Source organism: Bufo gargarizans, chromosome 2 (assembly GCF_014858855.1).
Source record: "Bufo gargarizans isolate SCDJY-AF-19 chromosome 2, ASM1485885v1, whole genome shotgun sequence".
In the NCBI taxonomy this organism is placed as follows: Eukaryota; Metazoa; Chordata; class Amphibia; order Anura; family Bufonidae; genus Bufo; species Bufo gargarizans.
The window spans coordinates 78,390,747-78,407,009 of NC_058081.1; the positions used below are offsets into that span (position 1 = coordinate 78,390,747).

Here is a 16,263-nt window from a genome sequence, read left to right on the forward strand (position 1 = left end):
TAGATAGATTCTCATATGAGTACATACAGTATATAAACACACATACACAAAACTCGTGTGCCTTCAGCCCGTATGCTTCAGTAGATCTCAGTAGTATTCTCCTGCCCCTTTCACAGTCTCTCTGTAATGACAAGCAGGCTCCTGGTCACATGAAAACTCTTTCTTCTACATTTCCTCATCTGGGACTTTCCGTCCATTTATGAGAAAAGAAAAGAGAAAGGAAAGAGGGTGTTGTCGGGGAATGTCCCAGCCCTAAACCAGCCCACTAGTCTGGATATAAACACAAGGCCACATGTCTCTGTGTAGTCATTTCTTCATTCTAAATCATGGGGCTAACCTGCAGCTCAGCAGCTCAAGGTGAGTGTTACGAAGCCTGCCTGAGACAGGGTAACTCCTTCTGTAAGTGTCCTCATAGAATCAGTAATAAATTCTTAGCATTTGTGATTTAGAAATAAAAAGAATGACCGGACAGTGTCACTGGTATCTGGCCTTGTCTTCTCCTTTTGCAGTGGCTTTGTTCTTCAGCCATGGTTGTGCTGCCATTGAGGGCATTGTCATGTGGTCATAATATTGCGGCATTTTAGCATCTGTATTATGTCCACGATATACCAAACCCTGCCTTTCTACAGAACCGAACCTAGATGCCTGTAAGGTTCAAGGGTGATTGAAGTTTGGTTCAGTGGAACTACACTTGGTCCAGATGTGGACATGCACGGACATGCATTCTTCTCAAGTACATTGATTAGATCCAAGGCTATGGTAAAAGACCAGACTCATCCTGGTTACTTTTTATTTGCATAATGGACTGTGTACACATAGCAAATATAAGGGGATAGAGAAGCAGACATGTTGGATCAAACATTTTAGGGTGCAGAGAAATGTGCACAAATTTCCATGCACATTTCTGTGTGTTTCCGCAAAACATAATTGCGTTTTTTGCGCAGCTTGTATGCAGATTTTCCGCAGGCTTCATCCTTCCATTGAAAAGGGTGAAATCCGCAGAAAAAAGCGCAGCAACAAATGACATGCTGTGGATTTCATACACTTAGCTGGCACGGTTTTACGTTGCAGTTTTTTAGCACAAGAATCTGCGTGGAAAAACAGCACGTAATCCAGATCGTGTGCAGGCACCCTAACAGGTATGAACAATTCCTGGCAGCTGCTTTCCCTGCATGCTCTTTCCAAGGTAAGCAGGATTTGTAGTAGTCCCCATTTTTGCTTTGAAATACATGGTATGGTACACATTTTCATACAATCCAGGTCTGCGTGACAGGTATTCTTAAAGTAAATGTCTTATCATGAAACCTCATTATCCCTAACAGCCGGTTTAGACCTGAGCGTACAGACCTGAGCGCTGTGTATGCGCGATTCTCCGGCGTCTCACATACTCGGCTCCGGTAGTATGCGAACGCCCATTGTCGCGCGTTCCCGGAAGTCTATGTACGGGAACGCGCAACAAGATGCCCCAAAGAAGCTCCTGTACTTCTTGGGGCGTCGGGCGTTTTACAGCGCTGTAAAACGCTCAGGTGAGAACCATTCCCATAGGGAATCATTGGTTCTTGCCTGTTGAGCGTTTTACAGCGCCTAGGAACGCGCTGTAAATCGCTCAGGTCTGAACCCAGCCTTAAGGAACATCATACATGTGGGGGCCGCCCATCCAGGAATGTTCTCTATTAGCTGAGTTCCAGGGGAGTTGTAGAGTGGGGAACCCCTCATCCGAACCCCCCTCCAATAGCCTGAGCAAAGAGCTATGGCAAGGTTTAAATGGTAATGGTGCAAAAAAAAAAAAAACAAGAGGCCTATCTGCTCTATTCTTATCTTATGAATCTTGTAACTGCAATATATATATATATTTGCTCTTTATATTTGGAGGTACTTTTATTAGCCCTTAAAGGGGTTGTCCAATTTTTTCTATTGATGACGTGTCCTCAGGATAGGTCATCAATATCAGATCGGCGGGGTCCATCAGCTGTTTGAAGAGACTGCAGCGCTCATATGAGCGTTGCCTGCAGCGGCAATCAGTGTAATTACAAGTATGGCATCCCCATTCACTCCTATGGGACGACTCTGTCTTATTTACTTGAACAGATCGCAGCCGTCCCATAGAAGTGAATGGGGGCGCCATACTTGTAATTACACTGCTCACCACTGCAATTGCTGTGGCGAGCAGGTAAACAGAGCAGAGAAGGCATCTCTTGTAGGAGCGCTGCTTTCCCTTCAAACAGCTGATCGATGGGGGTGCCAGGAGCAGGGCCGTCTTTACCAAGGGGCAAAAGGGGCAGCTGCCCCGGGCCCAGTTGCTCCTGGGGGGCCCAAGGCAGCTGCCTCTTGAACCCTGATAGCCACTGCCCCGGGTGTCAGGCTGTCAGCTACACAGGGGGTGCTGCCATGCCATGCCTGCCGGCACTGAGTCCAGGCATTGTACTGTGTTAGAGCTGTGAATGTGATCTAGGACCTTAGATTACATTATCACCATGTGACCAGTAACCTAGCAATATTACTGGTCACATGGCTATGAGGTCATCACAGGTCCTACCAGGAGTGTTGCAGAAGTTAACTGTGGAGCTTTTTTGTGTGAAGATTACATCAGAAAAAGGTGAAAGGGGCTGTTATGTTAATATACTGTAAACTACTGTATAGTGGGGTGCTGTATACTGTGTGGGGGCCTGTATACTGTCGGGGCCTGTATACTGTCGGGGCCTGTATACTGTGGGTGGCCTGTATACTGTGTGGGGGTCTGTATACTGTGTGGGGGTCTGTATACTGTGTGGGGGTCTGTATACTGTGTGGGGGGCCTGTATACTGTGTGGGGGCCTGTATACTGTGTGGGGGTCTGTATACTGTGTGGGGGGCCTGTATACTGTGTGGGGGCCTGTATACTGTGTGGGGGCCTGTATACTGTGGGGGGCCCTGTATACTGTGGGGGGGCCTGTATACTGTGGGGGAGGGGCCTGTATAGTGTGGGGGGTCTGTATACTGTGGGGCCGCTTGTATAGTGTGGGGGGCCTGTATACTGTGTGGGGGCTGTATACTGTGTGGGGGCTGTATACTGTGTGGAGGCCTGTATACTGTGGGGGCCTGTATACTGTGGGGGGGCCTGTATACTGTGGGGGGCCTGTATAGTGTGGGGGGCCTGTATAGTGTGGGGGGCCTGTATAGTGTGGAGTGCTATACTGCTGTACTGTATACTGTGGGGGTCTGTATACTGTATACTGTGGGTGCTGTATAGTGTGGAGTGCTTTACTGCTGTACTGTATAGTGTGGGGGGCTGTATTATGTATAGTTTGGGGTGCTGTATACGGTGAGGTGCTATACTGTGAGGTGTTGTATACTGTGGGCTGCTATACTGCTCTACTATATACTGTGGGGTACTGTATAGTGTGAGGTGCTATACTGCTGTACTGTATAGTGTGGGGGGGCTGTATCGTGTATAGTTTGGGGTGCTGTATACGGAGAGGTGCTATACTGTGGGGTGCTGTATACTGTGGGCTGCTATACTGCTCTACAATATACTGTGGGGTACTGTGTGGTGCTCTATACTATAGGGTGCTATACTGCATACTGTGGGGTGCTGGGGTGCACTGTAACACTAGCGTGAGCCGAGCCCTGGTCTCCTTCCTGCAGAACGGTGCCCAGCTGCCAAGAGCACTGATCCTGGGCCGCTGGAGTCTTCAGAACTGGAAGTATTTACAGTCATTCACTGGACTCTACCAGATGTGTGGATTTTTTGTGTGTGTGTTGTGGTGGAGGGCGTGATTGCCTGCTAAGGTGTGGGAAGGCGGGATCCAGGGGGCCCAACTAAATTTTTGCCCAGGGTCCAATCAATATTAAAGACGGCCCTGGCCAGGAGTCAGACCCCCCCCCCCCCCCCCCAATCTGATATTGATGACCTATCCTGAGGATAGCTCCTCAATAGAAAAAAGCTGGCCATACAAGTAGTCTTTTGTTGGCCAAACTTGCCAAGAGCGGTGGGTTTGGCTGATGCACTAATGTGTGTGGGGAGCCCCCAACTCTCCCCCGACAGATGATGTTTGGGGGAGACAAGGGTCGGGTGAAATGAATATTTTCACCTGATCCTTTTGTTCTCCCGGGGGATAAGTCGCCTCCAAAAGTGTCTGGGAACAGCTTTCTCCACTGTCTCGGCCAAACATGAATGTGTAAAGGGAAGCCAAGAAGGTTTTGGGAGAGATAACTATCAGCCGGCAGTTATTGAATGTGTATAGGCATCTCTAGGATCCCTCTGAACATGGAGGATCCCAGCAGCAAGACTCCCTAGTGACAGTACCTGTGATGGCTAACCTCTGGCCCTCCAGCTGTGGTGAAACTATGACTCCCAGCATGCTCCATTCATTTCTATGGAGTTCTGAGAACAGCCAAGCAAGTGTGCATCTTGGGAGTCATAGTTTTACCACAGCTGGATTGCTGGAGGTTAGCCATCACAGCTAGTCCCTCACCTAGCTTGACTCTAGGCAACCTGCAACATTAAAATGCATTATCCACAGACATTTTTGTCAAGATAAGGTCCCCTAGGAGCCACATATAGAGGCGCTGTTTTTTTTTTACATACATTGTAACCAACAATAAGGACTTACAAACATCGGTGTGGACCTTGGCTTGTAATTAGCATGTACCAAAGGAGATGTCTGTAATGCAGGGGTGCACCACCAATGAGGCCAGGTGAGGCGAACGCCTCAGGCAGCGCCAGGTAGAGGCAAGAGGGGGGCAGCGGAAGCAGCCATGGGCAATGAGAGCTTTCACTGTGGCAAAGGGGTTAGGCTAAGAAATTGGCATGGGGGGGCGCCGTTTCAGTTTGCGCCTCCGGCAGCAGAAAGGCTAGGTGCACCCCTGCTCAGAGGGTCCAATAACCTGCAGATCTCTGATCGAATGTCCGTTTCTGTAGAAATCTACCAGACTGTGATCAGTTCTAGTTAGCATGTCCCTGAAATGCAAAAAATGACACACTAGTAATATTCATTGCATCAATGAATAAAAGAGGTGTACATATATATAGTAACACCATGTAAGCTTGTAATTAGAAGTGTCATAAACAATTCAGCAGGCTGGAGGAGATGGAATGGTAGAACAGGCTCATGGTTGCGAAACCCCAACAATTGGCAGTAGTAATCAGTGTTGCACAACACCCCAGAAAAGAAGTAGGAATGACTGATGGTTCTGCGGTTTCGTTCTCATTGCCCAACACTGCCCAGTGTAATTCTCTAATCTCGGGACACGCAGTTAATAATTAACCCACGCAATTAGTATATTACTCAGATAAGCAGCACCTGCCTCCTGGTTCCGGATATAACGTTAGATAGAGTAAAATGGGGGAACTGTTATACACACTGTAGATATAAAAATGCAAAACCATAAATATGCGATTATTTCAATTTACCTCCAGTGAATGGTCTTAGTAAATAACACATAATGGCAATTGTCTGATTTCTAGAAGCTGGCACCAGTGCTGCCTACTTATTTCTTAGTTATATTGTTGGCAGCGACTGGCGAAGGCGGCAGCGAGGAAGGTATCACAGCAGCCAATCACATGGTTTGATCGGACTTCATTCAGTTTATATTTCCTCTTGTAGTTTCCAACTCGCACAATATCCGGCAGTCGACCTGGTGCCAACTAAACAGAGTGTCCAGGGAGACTCTAAGCTCTTAGATCCCGCGTTTAGTGCAGTGCGTGTATTGAACAGAGGCTATGTTTGAGGTGACTATCCTGGAGACCTTTGCTGCAGGACAAGGCAGCATGGATACCTAGTATACAGTGCGCTACAATAGGCCCCAGTCTACAAAGGATGTCTACATAGATAATGGACTCGCTGGACATGGGAATTTGTGCGCCTTTGTGTTTGAGCAGATGTGATTTATCTACAGAGGCAGCAAACGTTAAATACACTGTTGCCGCAAACTTTAAAGGGACACTGACAGGCCCAATTAGCATATTTAGGTATATATACGTCAGTACAGGTCTTATAAAGTCTATTAAAATGATCTAAGTATCCCCCCTGTCCACCTTATAAATACCGAAATATAAAGTTATATAACCTGCTTGTCCGGTCACCAATCTGCCCAAGGGGCGGCGTTTCATCACAAAATGCGCCCAGCTCAACAATATTCACTTAGCTGTACTGACGTATATATACCTAAATATGCTAATTGGGACACTAAAAGTGTCCCTTTAAATTGACACCGGTATATTTGATGCTGTGTGTCAAGATAGATTTTGCTAAATCTGTACAATACCATCTGCATGTGGAAAGAGTCGGAGTTATATTGGGCTATGTCACAATGCATTGCTGGCATTGAAGATGAAATACATCTACATGTGCTGATTATACTCCATAGGGTGTTAGATGTTAGGCCTCGTCCAGAAAGAACGTTTTTTTGTATGTGCATTTGTGTGTGGAGGCCACGCCAACAACCATGTGTGAACCCTCTGCCATTCATGCAGCATAGTTTATTTTCCAAACCATGGCAAGAAAGGATCTGTTTTTTCCTGGTTCAAGTTCTGCACGGGCAAAATACCCCATGTGAACACACCCTTACTTTGCCATGATATGTATAAAAGGGCTGGGACATCTATCTATCTATCTATCTATCTATCTAATACCTATTATCTATCTATCCTATTATCTATCTATTCTATATCTATTTATCTATCAATATAACTGGAAAAAGGATGCATTCCATTCAAAAGAATGAAAATGTGTATACCAGTATATACGATCTTGATCCAAGGTCTCCTATCTATCTATCTATCTATCTCATATCTATCTATCTATCTATCTATCTATCTATTATCTATCTATCTAATATCTGTCTATATATCTATCTATCTATCTCATATCTATCTATCTAATATCTATCTATCTAATATCTGTCTATATATCTATCTATCTATCTCATATCTATCTATCTATCTATCTATCTATCTAATATCTACCTATCTCGCATCTATCTATGTAATATCTATCTATCTATGTAATATCTATCTATATATCTATCTATCTATCTCATATCTATCTTTCTTCTTTTGGCATTTCTACTCTATTTTGTCCTTTGGTGACATATAACGTTGACATGTATGTGGTACATAAAAAGACACTGAAGGAAGTTTATCAAAACTGGGGCAAAGGATCACCAACTTAGTTGCCCATAGCAACCAATCAGGTTCCACCTTTCATTTTCAGAGCTCCTTTTGAAAATTGAAAGGATAAATCTGATTGGTTGCTATGGGCAACAACATTAGTTTTCCTTAGCACAGTTTTGATAAATCTCCCCTGTGATGGTCTCTCTACCTTTGTCTCTGGTACATGACCCATTTTACTATTATATAGCACATAATTCAGTTTTTTTATAGGACAAGGGTAAAGTGCAAGGTTTATGGTCCCTTGCTCATACTACAGAACTATGAAAAGCTACAGAAGATTTATATATTGCCAGGAATGGTGTGGACCGAGGTCGGAGTATTTTTTTAACGTGGGTGTACCTGTTATAGCGTGATATCAATACATCATGTTTTATAACCTGAATCACATCTGGTAAATCATTGACACCACATAATCCAGCTCCATTTTCTAAACACAGTGTTGAGGGTCTTAAATTTGGGGGGTATTATGCACTAGAAATAACTACAACTATTACATTTATTGACTCATGTTCTTGCTTCCATCTTTAGCTCTATCTTTTCATCCCCTTGCCAAGGGCAGTAATATCCACCTAGGCAGTTGCCTTCATCGGGCTAAAAGAGGCTACAGCTTCCAAGATGGAATTATCTTCTCAAGTCGTCCTCTTCTTCCAAGAGAGAAAGTCTGGATAAGAATTCTGGAAGTTGAGGAGCGATGGCATGGAGCTCTACGAATTGGCTTTACCTCTATGAACCCCAGCAACATTGACTCTACCTCTCTACCGCCATTTGCCTGTCCTTATCTTACCGATAGTCCTGATTTCTGGGGTATGGGGATTCCAGAGCATCTGTGCATGGAGGGAGAGGAAATTTGCTTCTGGGTAAACCACAAAGGTCAAGTACTTTTTAAGAAGAGGGGATTTTTAAAGCCAAAGCTGTTGTTCTCTGGTTTACCAAAGAAGACACCACTCTGGATCATGATAGACGTCTATGGTCAAACCAAGGCTTTACAGCTTCTGGGTGAGTGGTCTATATTATCAACCAGCATACCTGTAATCATATCACTTCATTTATAATAGTAGTAAGAGATTTTCCATTTTAAAAAACATTTCTGGAAAATCTTGTATTTTTTAGATGCAAAGCAGCAGCTGTATTTTCCATGTTGTTGTACTGGCGATACAGGTTAGTTTACTTTTATCAATGTAAAAAATTAATTTATCGGTGGCGTTCAATCAAATGAGAAATTAGCTGCAGTTTTCCATAAATCTTGTATGTCATGTCCAGGGTATCACACCCTTTTCCTGTTTTACAACTCCTAATCCAGCTCCTCCATCCTGTCAGCAGAAGCCAACTGTAGGCTATACTGTATGGCAGTTACTTATGAGACCATACATTAGGTATGTCGGAACAATCAGAGCCTCTCTATAATTACAATTGAAAATATTGCTCTCCTGACTGGTTCTACTGGTCCAGTATGGATTGCTCATTGAGGATTGATTTCAGATGTGTCACATACACTTTAGACAAAAAAAAGCCAGCCATACCTTCTAATACTATTATATGAACTGCTAACAGCTAGCTCTTCTTTCCGTTCACTACTAAGAGGTCCAGACAACGAATAACAATAAGCCCTAGTGCCAAAATCACAGCCACCCACACATGTATGTAGTACCGGTAAATAAACTCATACACTCCCTATATAAAAGCATGTAAACACATGTGGCCACACCCTAGCTACATGTGAGCACACATACATACTCATCAAATACATGTATTCAGGACAAACTCACTACATATGTGCACACACAAATGCTTACCATACCCTACATACTCCTTCATGCACTTACTGCATATGAAATAGTTAAAGTAAAAATGTATCACAACATCTACCAGATCATGGTGTTTGGACCTCCAATACTATGTTGCTCTGGACACTAGAATTGGTCCTGTCCAGTTTTGTCCCTCTAGTCAAATAGTAATTGAACCATAGTCTAATGGTTAGCGGACTACTACCATGTATATAGTTATTGTATAGCTCTTAGTATATGTAACTTATACAACTATGGCATATCGTTGAGACTTATATGATACTGGGGTTGTTGGGGTACAGATGCATAGACCCCTACCAAGCAGTAATGGAGAGACCCAGGAGGAGCTTCAGGATAGGAGTGCTAGTGGCTCTGGTTTTCATAGTCAATCACAGTGGCTTTAAAGTGCAATGGCCTGCTTATGATGTAGTAGTCGGAAAACCAAGCCAGTGGTAAAAGAATGAATGCCTGTCTTTAGTGTAGTGCAAAATGGGAGTTGTAGTATATCCAATTTTAGCAGATATAGTGCCAACTGTATACAGTGCAATTCTTTCCCAGATGGTTTTGTATAAATTTGGGCAAGGGTGGAAGTTATGCCCCTCTTTGTACACTACCTTGCTAAAGTCTCTCTCTGTATAATGGCATGGTAATGGTAGTATGGTGGCTGAAGTGTCCGCTGTGGGATACAAGGTTTTTGAAGGCACGTCTGGCTAGGACATGTCCAAGTGTAATGGGTGTCTTAATAGTGTCCTTCACTGCAGCGAAGCCTGAATGGCTGTATTAGCATGTTACCTTGCTGACTCCCATGCTTGGCCATGCAAATTCTAAGTTCTCCTTTGTCTTCCACTCTTTCTCCCCTTCTCTTTCTGTAGATCTGTTAGTTTTGAAGCTTTCTGGGCCTAATAAGAGCATGAGGCAACAATTCCCTCTTTCTCCAAAGAAGTAAATGGGACAAAGTTGCAGTACCCAGCATGCACACTACTAAAAGTTTTTCTGTCCTAATGATAGGTTATACATTTAAAAAAAAAACTTTAAGTTCTCCCAAGATGATATTTTATCAATGACATGTCAGAAACTGCCGCTATACAGTGTACGGTGACAACCTATTATTAGCCATATACAACGTGGGATTATACAACATAATACAATCATAGCCTTGAACTCCCAGACAAATATGATAAAATAACCACTTGACACTTTGCTGGATGGGCGATAATGTCCACTGCTTTCTTTATTAAAGCTTTCATTTAAGCAATAACAATTAATAGCATAAACTCAACTTACATAACCAAGCATCAGGAGTTCAGCCATAAGCTCAAACCCAACAATATAGGCAATTATTCCACCCACATAGCAAGTGACTTTACCCTTCCTTCTAACAAAGACTTTGTGACAACATAAATTATGACGGAGGGGGCTTTGTGGGCATATTCTTAGTAGAAGTTAAAGAAATTACTAAAAGCAACTACATAAAGGAGATTTACACTTCTGTCCTCCAGTGTCACCTGTAGTGCTCATGGTCTATCGTATACATCAAGAAATAATTTAGATTAAGCCAGTCTATTTTAACCTTAATTATGATTATGCATCATGAAATTCACTCATAAGTCATGTATAAAAAAAACAGAACAGTACAACAAAGAAGAATTTAGCATACCACCTCCATCTCCTGAAATCAATTGCAATCCCATATACACTACTCACAAAAAGTTAGGGATATTTGGCTTCCGGGTGAAATTTATAGAAAAAGTAAAAAGTTTACGCTACAGTGATATTATATCATGAAAGTAGGGCATTTAAGTAGAAGCAGCAATGATTTTGTTTTCCTCATCTCAAACAATTTATTGAAACAAAAGCCAACACCAGTGGTGGGCATCAATTATAGTCTAACAAGTTGAATTATTGTCAGCTGAGGCATGGCATCCCACTCTTCTCGAAGGGCGGCCCTCAGGTTCTGGTGTACAGAGCCTCTACACGGTGACTCATCTGATACCATAGGTTTTCAATGGGATTCAGGTATGGAGAAAGTGCAGGTCACTCCATTTGAGGTCCCCCAGTCTCCAGCAGCCTTTTCCTAATGGACATCAATGATCTGGTGCTCCATATATGGAGTCAGAGCAGGGACTCCTAAGTTGGGAAATTCCCCACTCCAGGGCGCTGACTGAGCATAGGGGAAGCAAGCAGGGCCCCAGAAGTAAAGTGGGTGGGGCCTTCCTTGCGCTCGGTGGCCCAATAGCAGATGCGTGGTCTGCATATATTGGCAGTATGCCACTGGCACCATAGACTAGTTATTCTGCCTCTGGTTTTGATTTCCTGATGGAGGTTTCAAGGTTTTCATTATAAGTCAATAGGGGGGATTTGAACACAGATCATAGAAACATAGAATGTGTCGGCAGATAAGAACCATTTGGCCCATCTAGTCTGCCCAATATACTAGTCTGCCCAATATCATAACAGGTCTGTTGCATATGTCATGTTCCTGTCTATATTTCTATGCTTAACATAACAGAAAATGACCTGACTAGTTGAATACCAACCTCATTTTTTCTTATTTTACCTACAGAGCCTCAAAATTTGGGTTCAGATTACTCTGGAGCATCTGTGACAAAGATTAAAGCTTTTCAGCCTCCTAGTTCTGAACAATTTTTGGAAATGTCGATAAAACTGGACCTAAGAACAAAAGTGACAGAGTTAAAACTGTTTACAGAAGAGGAGCCTCTCTGTGTGATTTGTCAGGACAGAATGGCGGACACTTTGCTTCTACCTTGCAGACACAGCTCCTTCTGCAAAGAATGTGTTCTAAAAATCAGAGGACAGAAAAATACCTGCCCATTGTGCCGTCAAAGAATCATTGTAACCCAAGGACTCGGAGAAAGTCATCTGCTTGCCAACGATGGTAGCTGATCTTTGTTGCTATCTTATGGGACATGAGGACAGTTTTCGTGATTGTGTCCATGTGAAAGACTGTCTTACCATCTACCCGCTTTCCTTCCCTACCAGTCAAACAGCATGATCTTACAGTGTAACATCCAAAGTAATGGTGGCTATCTGGATGACATTGTGGCAACCAATCTTACTTGATGTTGTAGAACACTGGAATTTTTTGTAAAAGGCTATGTTCACACTTCATTTGAGCTTTCCATCAAAGGTATATATTGAGGAGATTTTTTGATATGTACTTTGGATGGAAAGCTGCAATATATAGGCAGACAGCGGTATGTCGTCCTTACGATCCCATAGTAAAAAAAAAGCCAAAGCGCATACCAGGTGGTCTCTTTACAGAACAGTGTCATGATGTTCCCTACAGTACAAACATATTGGTGTGATTTATGATGAAAGGAAACTCTTTCGGCATATGCGCAGTGAATGTGGTCCTATGGATACGCACATGACAATATCTGAGATCCGTATCACACAGATCCAGAATACATGGTGGCAATGCATTTCGATAGGGCCATACATTATATGTTTTCACAGAGTCAAAAAAATGCGGTATGCCCCATGGCACTTTTTGTATTGTCCATCCTATTATGGGCCAACATGCGTTGTGTGCATGAGACTTAACCAAGGGTGAGAACTGGATGGAGTATGTGACAAGTGAGCAACAGGACTGAATTCAGAAGGTGAGCAATCAAACAAAATTAAAAATCATTTCAACTGAAGTGCTTCTTGTCCATGGATGCGGTGAACATTGGTAAATAAATGTAAAAATCTGGGTTAATGAATGTAGACATAGTGGGAATGACTCGGGAAGAGAAATAAGGTGAATTGACAGGTAAAGTATGTGATAAATAGAAAGTCAGAGAGAAGAAAGTGAAAGGCAGAAAAAAAGTCTGATAGTGAGTAAGAGGTAGGTAATAGACAGAAATTAGAAAAGGAAAGCAAATAATAAGAAGAAAGAAGGCCAGAGAAAGGAATAGAAATATAACAGGTAGACATCTACTGGGTGGCATGAAGAAAAGTCAGGGAGAAGTGAAAATGCGGAATAACACAAACAAAGGCGTCCGATAAATCTCCTGGGCCCCGATGCAAAACCTGTTAAAGTTTCCTACCTACCATGTACCATATATTACTAGTCTTATCTTATGCAGCAGACAGGTCTTTAGGCCACCTATGGCACCAGGGCAAAGGGTGTGACTGCTACTGCAGCAACTAACAGGGGAGTGTGTGGAAGATGACAGTGGTAGTAGTTGTGGCTCTGAGGGTGGCATTACATTTCATATTGGCAATCTCCCCCTATGGCTGTCCCAAGGGGCAGGGACTGACTAGAAGGTGCACCCTTTCTTAGGGCTCCTGCTTGCTAGTAGTTGGGGGTGCCCTTGATGGTGCATGGTTTGGGCTATGGGTGCTAGAGTCAATAACTAGGCCGGTTGATTGCAACAGATAACAGACTCTTTAGTGAATGGATGATAGGAGTAGTAGTACATATAGTAGCAAGGGAACAATTCCAAAGCACATCAAAGTACAGTCTTATCTCAATAGCAGTATAGAGGCAGCAGCAATGATTGTACATGTAGTACTCCCCGAGTCTGACTCCAAACATTTTACTATTTTCCCAAGGTAACCACAGGCATGCTATACTGTTCTTACTAACTCCTTCTGCAGTTCCCCGGCTGAGGGGTGCAGAAGCCTTAGATATAGATGGCCAGTCCATACTAAAGTGTGGTAGGTGCCAGAGGCAATAATTTCAACATCAGCAAAGCCCTTCTGCTATAAACAAGCAAATACCTTGCTGTCTGAAGCTTGCACAGCCTGGATGGTTCTGGACTGTCTAAAATGACTGGTCTCTTTCTCTCAGGTGTTCTCTGGTAATAAAGCAACATTTTTGACAGCTTTAGTCTCAGAGAAATAGGTTCTCTGGACTTAGCTCTCAGGAGCTTGCACATATAGTGCGGACTAGGTTCATCACCCTGGTAACCTAAACAGTGTGCCAATTTGTTTACTGTTTGGTGGCCATATGCATTGCTATTAAGTAAATAAACATAACAAAGCACAACATTTAATTCAATAACATTTGGCAATAATTAACCCTTTGCAGTAGTCCTTCTTGTTACAACGTAAGGGACAGTGGAAAGAAGGTAATGGAAAAGTGAAATGTGAAAAAAAAAATGGATAAGAGTAAAGTACAAGTAGGTATAAAGATGGAAGAAGGGCCTGATAAATGTGACAAAGAAAATGAATTTACAAAAAGTTGCAGAACAGGCAAAAAGTGTGTAAGTAGACAGGGAGCAGAATAAACAAGGGAAAGAATACTCAAACTGTGAAGGTTTGAATATAGATAAAACAAGCTAAAATCCTGTGAACTATTTGTATAAGTTAATTTAAAAAGAGAAAGGAAAACTGTAGGTATCCAAGCTGTGAATAAAAACCTATATTTTAGGGAATGTGCAAACATGAAATGTCCAAAAATGTGATTTTTTTTTTTTTTACCAACTTTGTACAAAAATAATGTCAAGCTAACATTGTATTCTTAAGAACTAATCAGTCATTGTATCAATGTTGTAAGACATATGATTTTTTTAACAGATGGATAAAGATTTTTATACAAAAAAATATAATTATTTTCAATGAAAGTTCTCTTTTGCTTAATATTGTTTGTCTTGCTAGATATCACCAATTTTATTTTCTAAAGGCTTCATGAGTCATATTTCATCAGTCTAAAAGAACTGGGAGATGTAGACAAGAGATGCGACCATTCTTTCATTGACTACTCATTAGAAGCGCAACTTGAAGCTTCTAGGTCCCAATACTGGCAGAGGAACCTTTGTGCCTGCTAAGGTTTCTTGGCCAGGGTCGCTGGCACTTCATGGTGAGGTCAATCATGTGGCACCAAAAATCACCATTTGTCCACAAAACAATGCCCCATGTAGAAAATGTACAGTATGTGCTCCCAACAAATGAAAACTGTACGGCATCGAATGAACATAGTCCAATGGCTGCTGCATGTATACAGGACTTAACACGCACCAATCGACATGCTCTTATCATGTAAAAGGACCCTAAGTGATTAACACTGAATTAAATGGGTTTTCCGAGAAATTTTTTACTTTGGCTAGGTCATCAGTATTTGATCGGTTGAAGTACAACACCCAGGACCCTCACCAATCAGCTGTTTGAGAAGGCACCAGCGCTTGCAGTAGAGCCACGTCCTTCTCACGGCTTTCTCTAGGCTATGTGATATCACGTACATCGGTCACATGGCCTAGGCGCAACTCAGCCCCATTGAAGTTAATTGGACTGATCTGTGATACTAAGCACAGCCGCTATACAATGTACAGCACTGTGCCTGGTGGGAGAGAGGAGGCCGTGGTGCAACTATGAGTGCCCATGCCTTCTCAAACAACTGATCAGCAGGGGTCCTGGGTGTCGTACCCCCACTGATCAGATACTGATGACCTAGCCAGAGGATAAATCAAAAAAAAAAAAACTTTAACAGAAAATTGCATAAACAAAACATGTTATTTGTGAGGTTCCAGTTTTGCCAGAGACAGGAAAAAGGTGAATTACATGGTGAATTTATCATCTGACCTGCTAGAAAGGTACATGATAAAATCTGTAGTGAATGTTATCTTCTCATCAGTGACTGTATTTGTGAGTTATAACCTCCCTTCTGATCCTTAGCTGTGTCATCTGACCAACACTCTGATTTCCAACTGACACAGGACAGGAAGTCAGTTATTTCTCTATTCATTCCTGTGAGACTGACATTGAGGCTCCCATAGGGATACATACAGAAACTGACTTCCTGTCCACACATAAGAAGCTATGTTATTTGGAGAGTCTGATTGCTGGTCACATGACACAAGTAAGAAGCATAAGGGAGGTGTACCTCAGAAATACAGTCACTGATAAGAAGATTACATTCACTACAGATTGCATCATGTACAGGGTTGAACATGGTTATAATGGAAAATAATAGCATTCTTAAAATAGAATGCTAAATAAAATGTCTATTGAGGGGTTAAAAAAAAAAAAAAACTCACCTCATCCACTTGATCGAGCAGCCGGTATCTTCTTTTCTTCAAGACCTGCAAAACGATTTGCAGTTACGTCACTGCGCTCACCATGTGGTGAGCACAGTGACATCACCGCAGGTCCTGCTGAATGAAGATAGAAGGTCCTTTTGCCTTCATTCAGCAGGACCTGCGGTGACGTCACCGCGCTCAACTCTAATCATGTACCTTTCTAACAAGTCAGACATTACATTTTCTTTTACGGGAGTTCTTTAAAGGGGTTGTCCGAGTTATAAAAGAAAAAAATATATAGCACTGAAAATCTGATGTGCAGCAATATATAACTAAGCTAAGCAAGTTTTATGCAAAAAAA

General features: G+C 42.5%; 1 protein-coding gene across 2 annotated transcripts; it reads left to right on the plus strand.

Annotated features, from left to right (window-relative positions):
• The first annotated feature begins 304 nt into the window (after nt 1-304).
• Nucleotides 305-14,504, plus strand: NEURL3 (neuralized E3 ubiquitin protein ligase 3). 2 transcript variants are annotated; one of them, XM_044283094.1, is made up of 4 exons: nt 305-357; nt 7,682-8,149; nt 8,264-8,311; nt 11,501-14,504. In XM_044283094.1, exons 1-4 carry the CDS (start codon nt 327-329, stop codon nt 11,839-11,841), a joined length of 888 nt encoding a protein of 295 aa, XP_044139029.1. In that variant the 5' UTR covers nt 305-326; the 3' UTR covers nt 11,842-14,504. The 2 variants fall into 2 exon arrangements, with proteins under 2 accessions (XP_044139029.1, XP_044139031.1); XM_044283096.1 differs by lacking the exon at nt 8,264-8,311.
• Nucleotides 14,505-16,263: the final 1,759 nt, after the last annotated feature.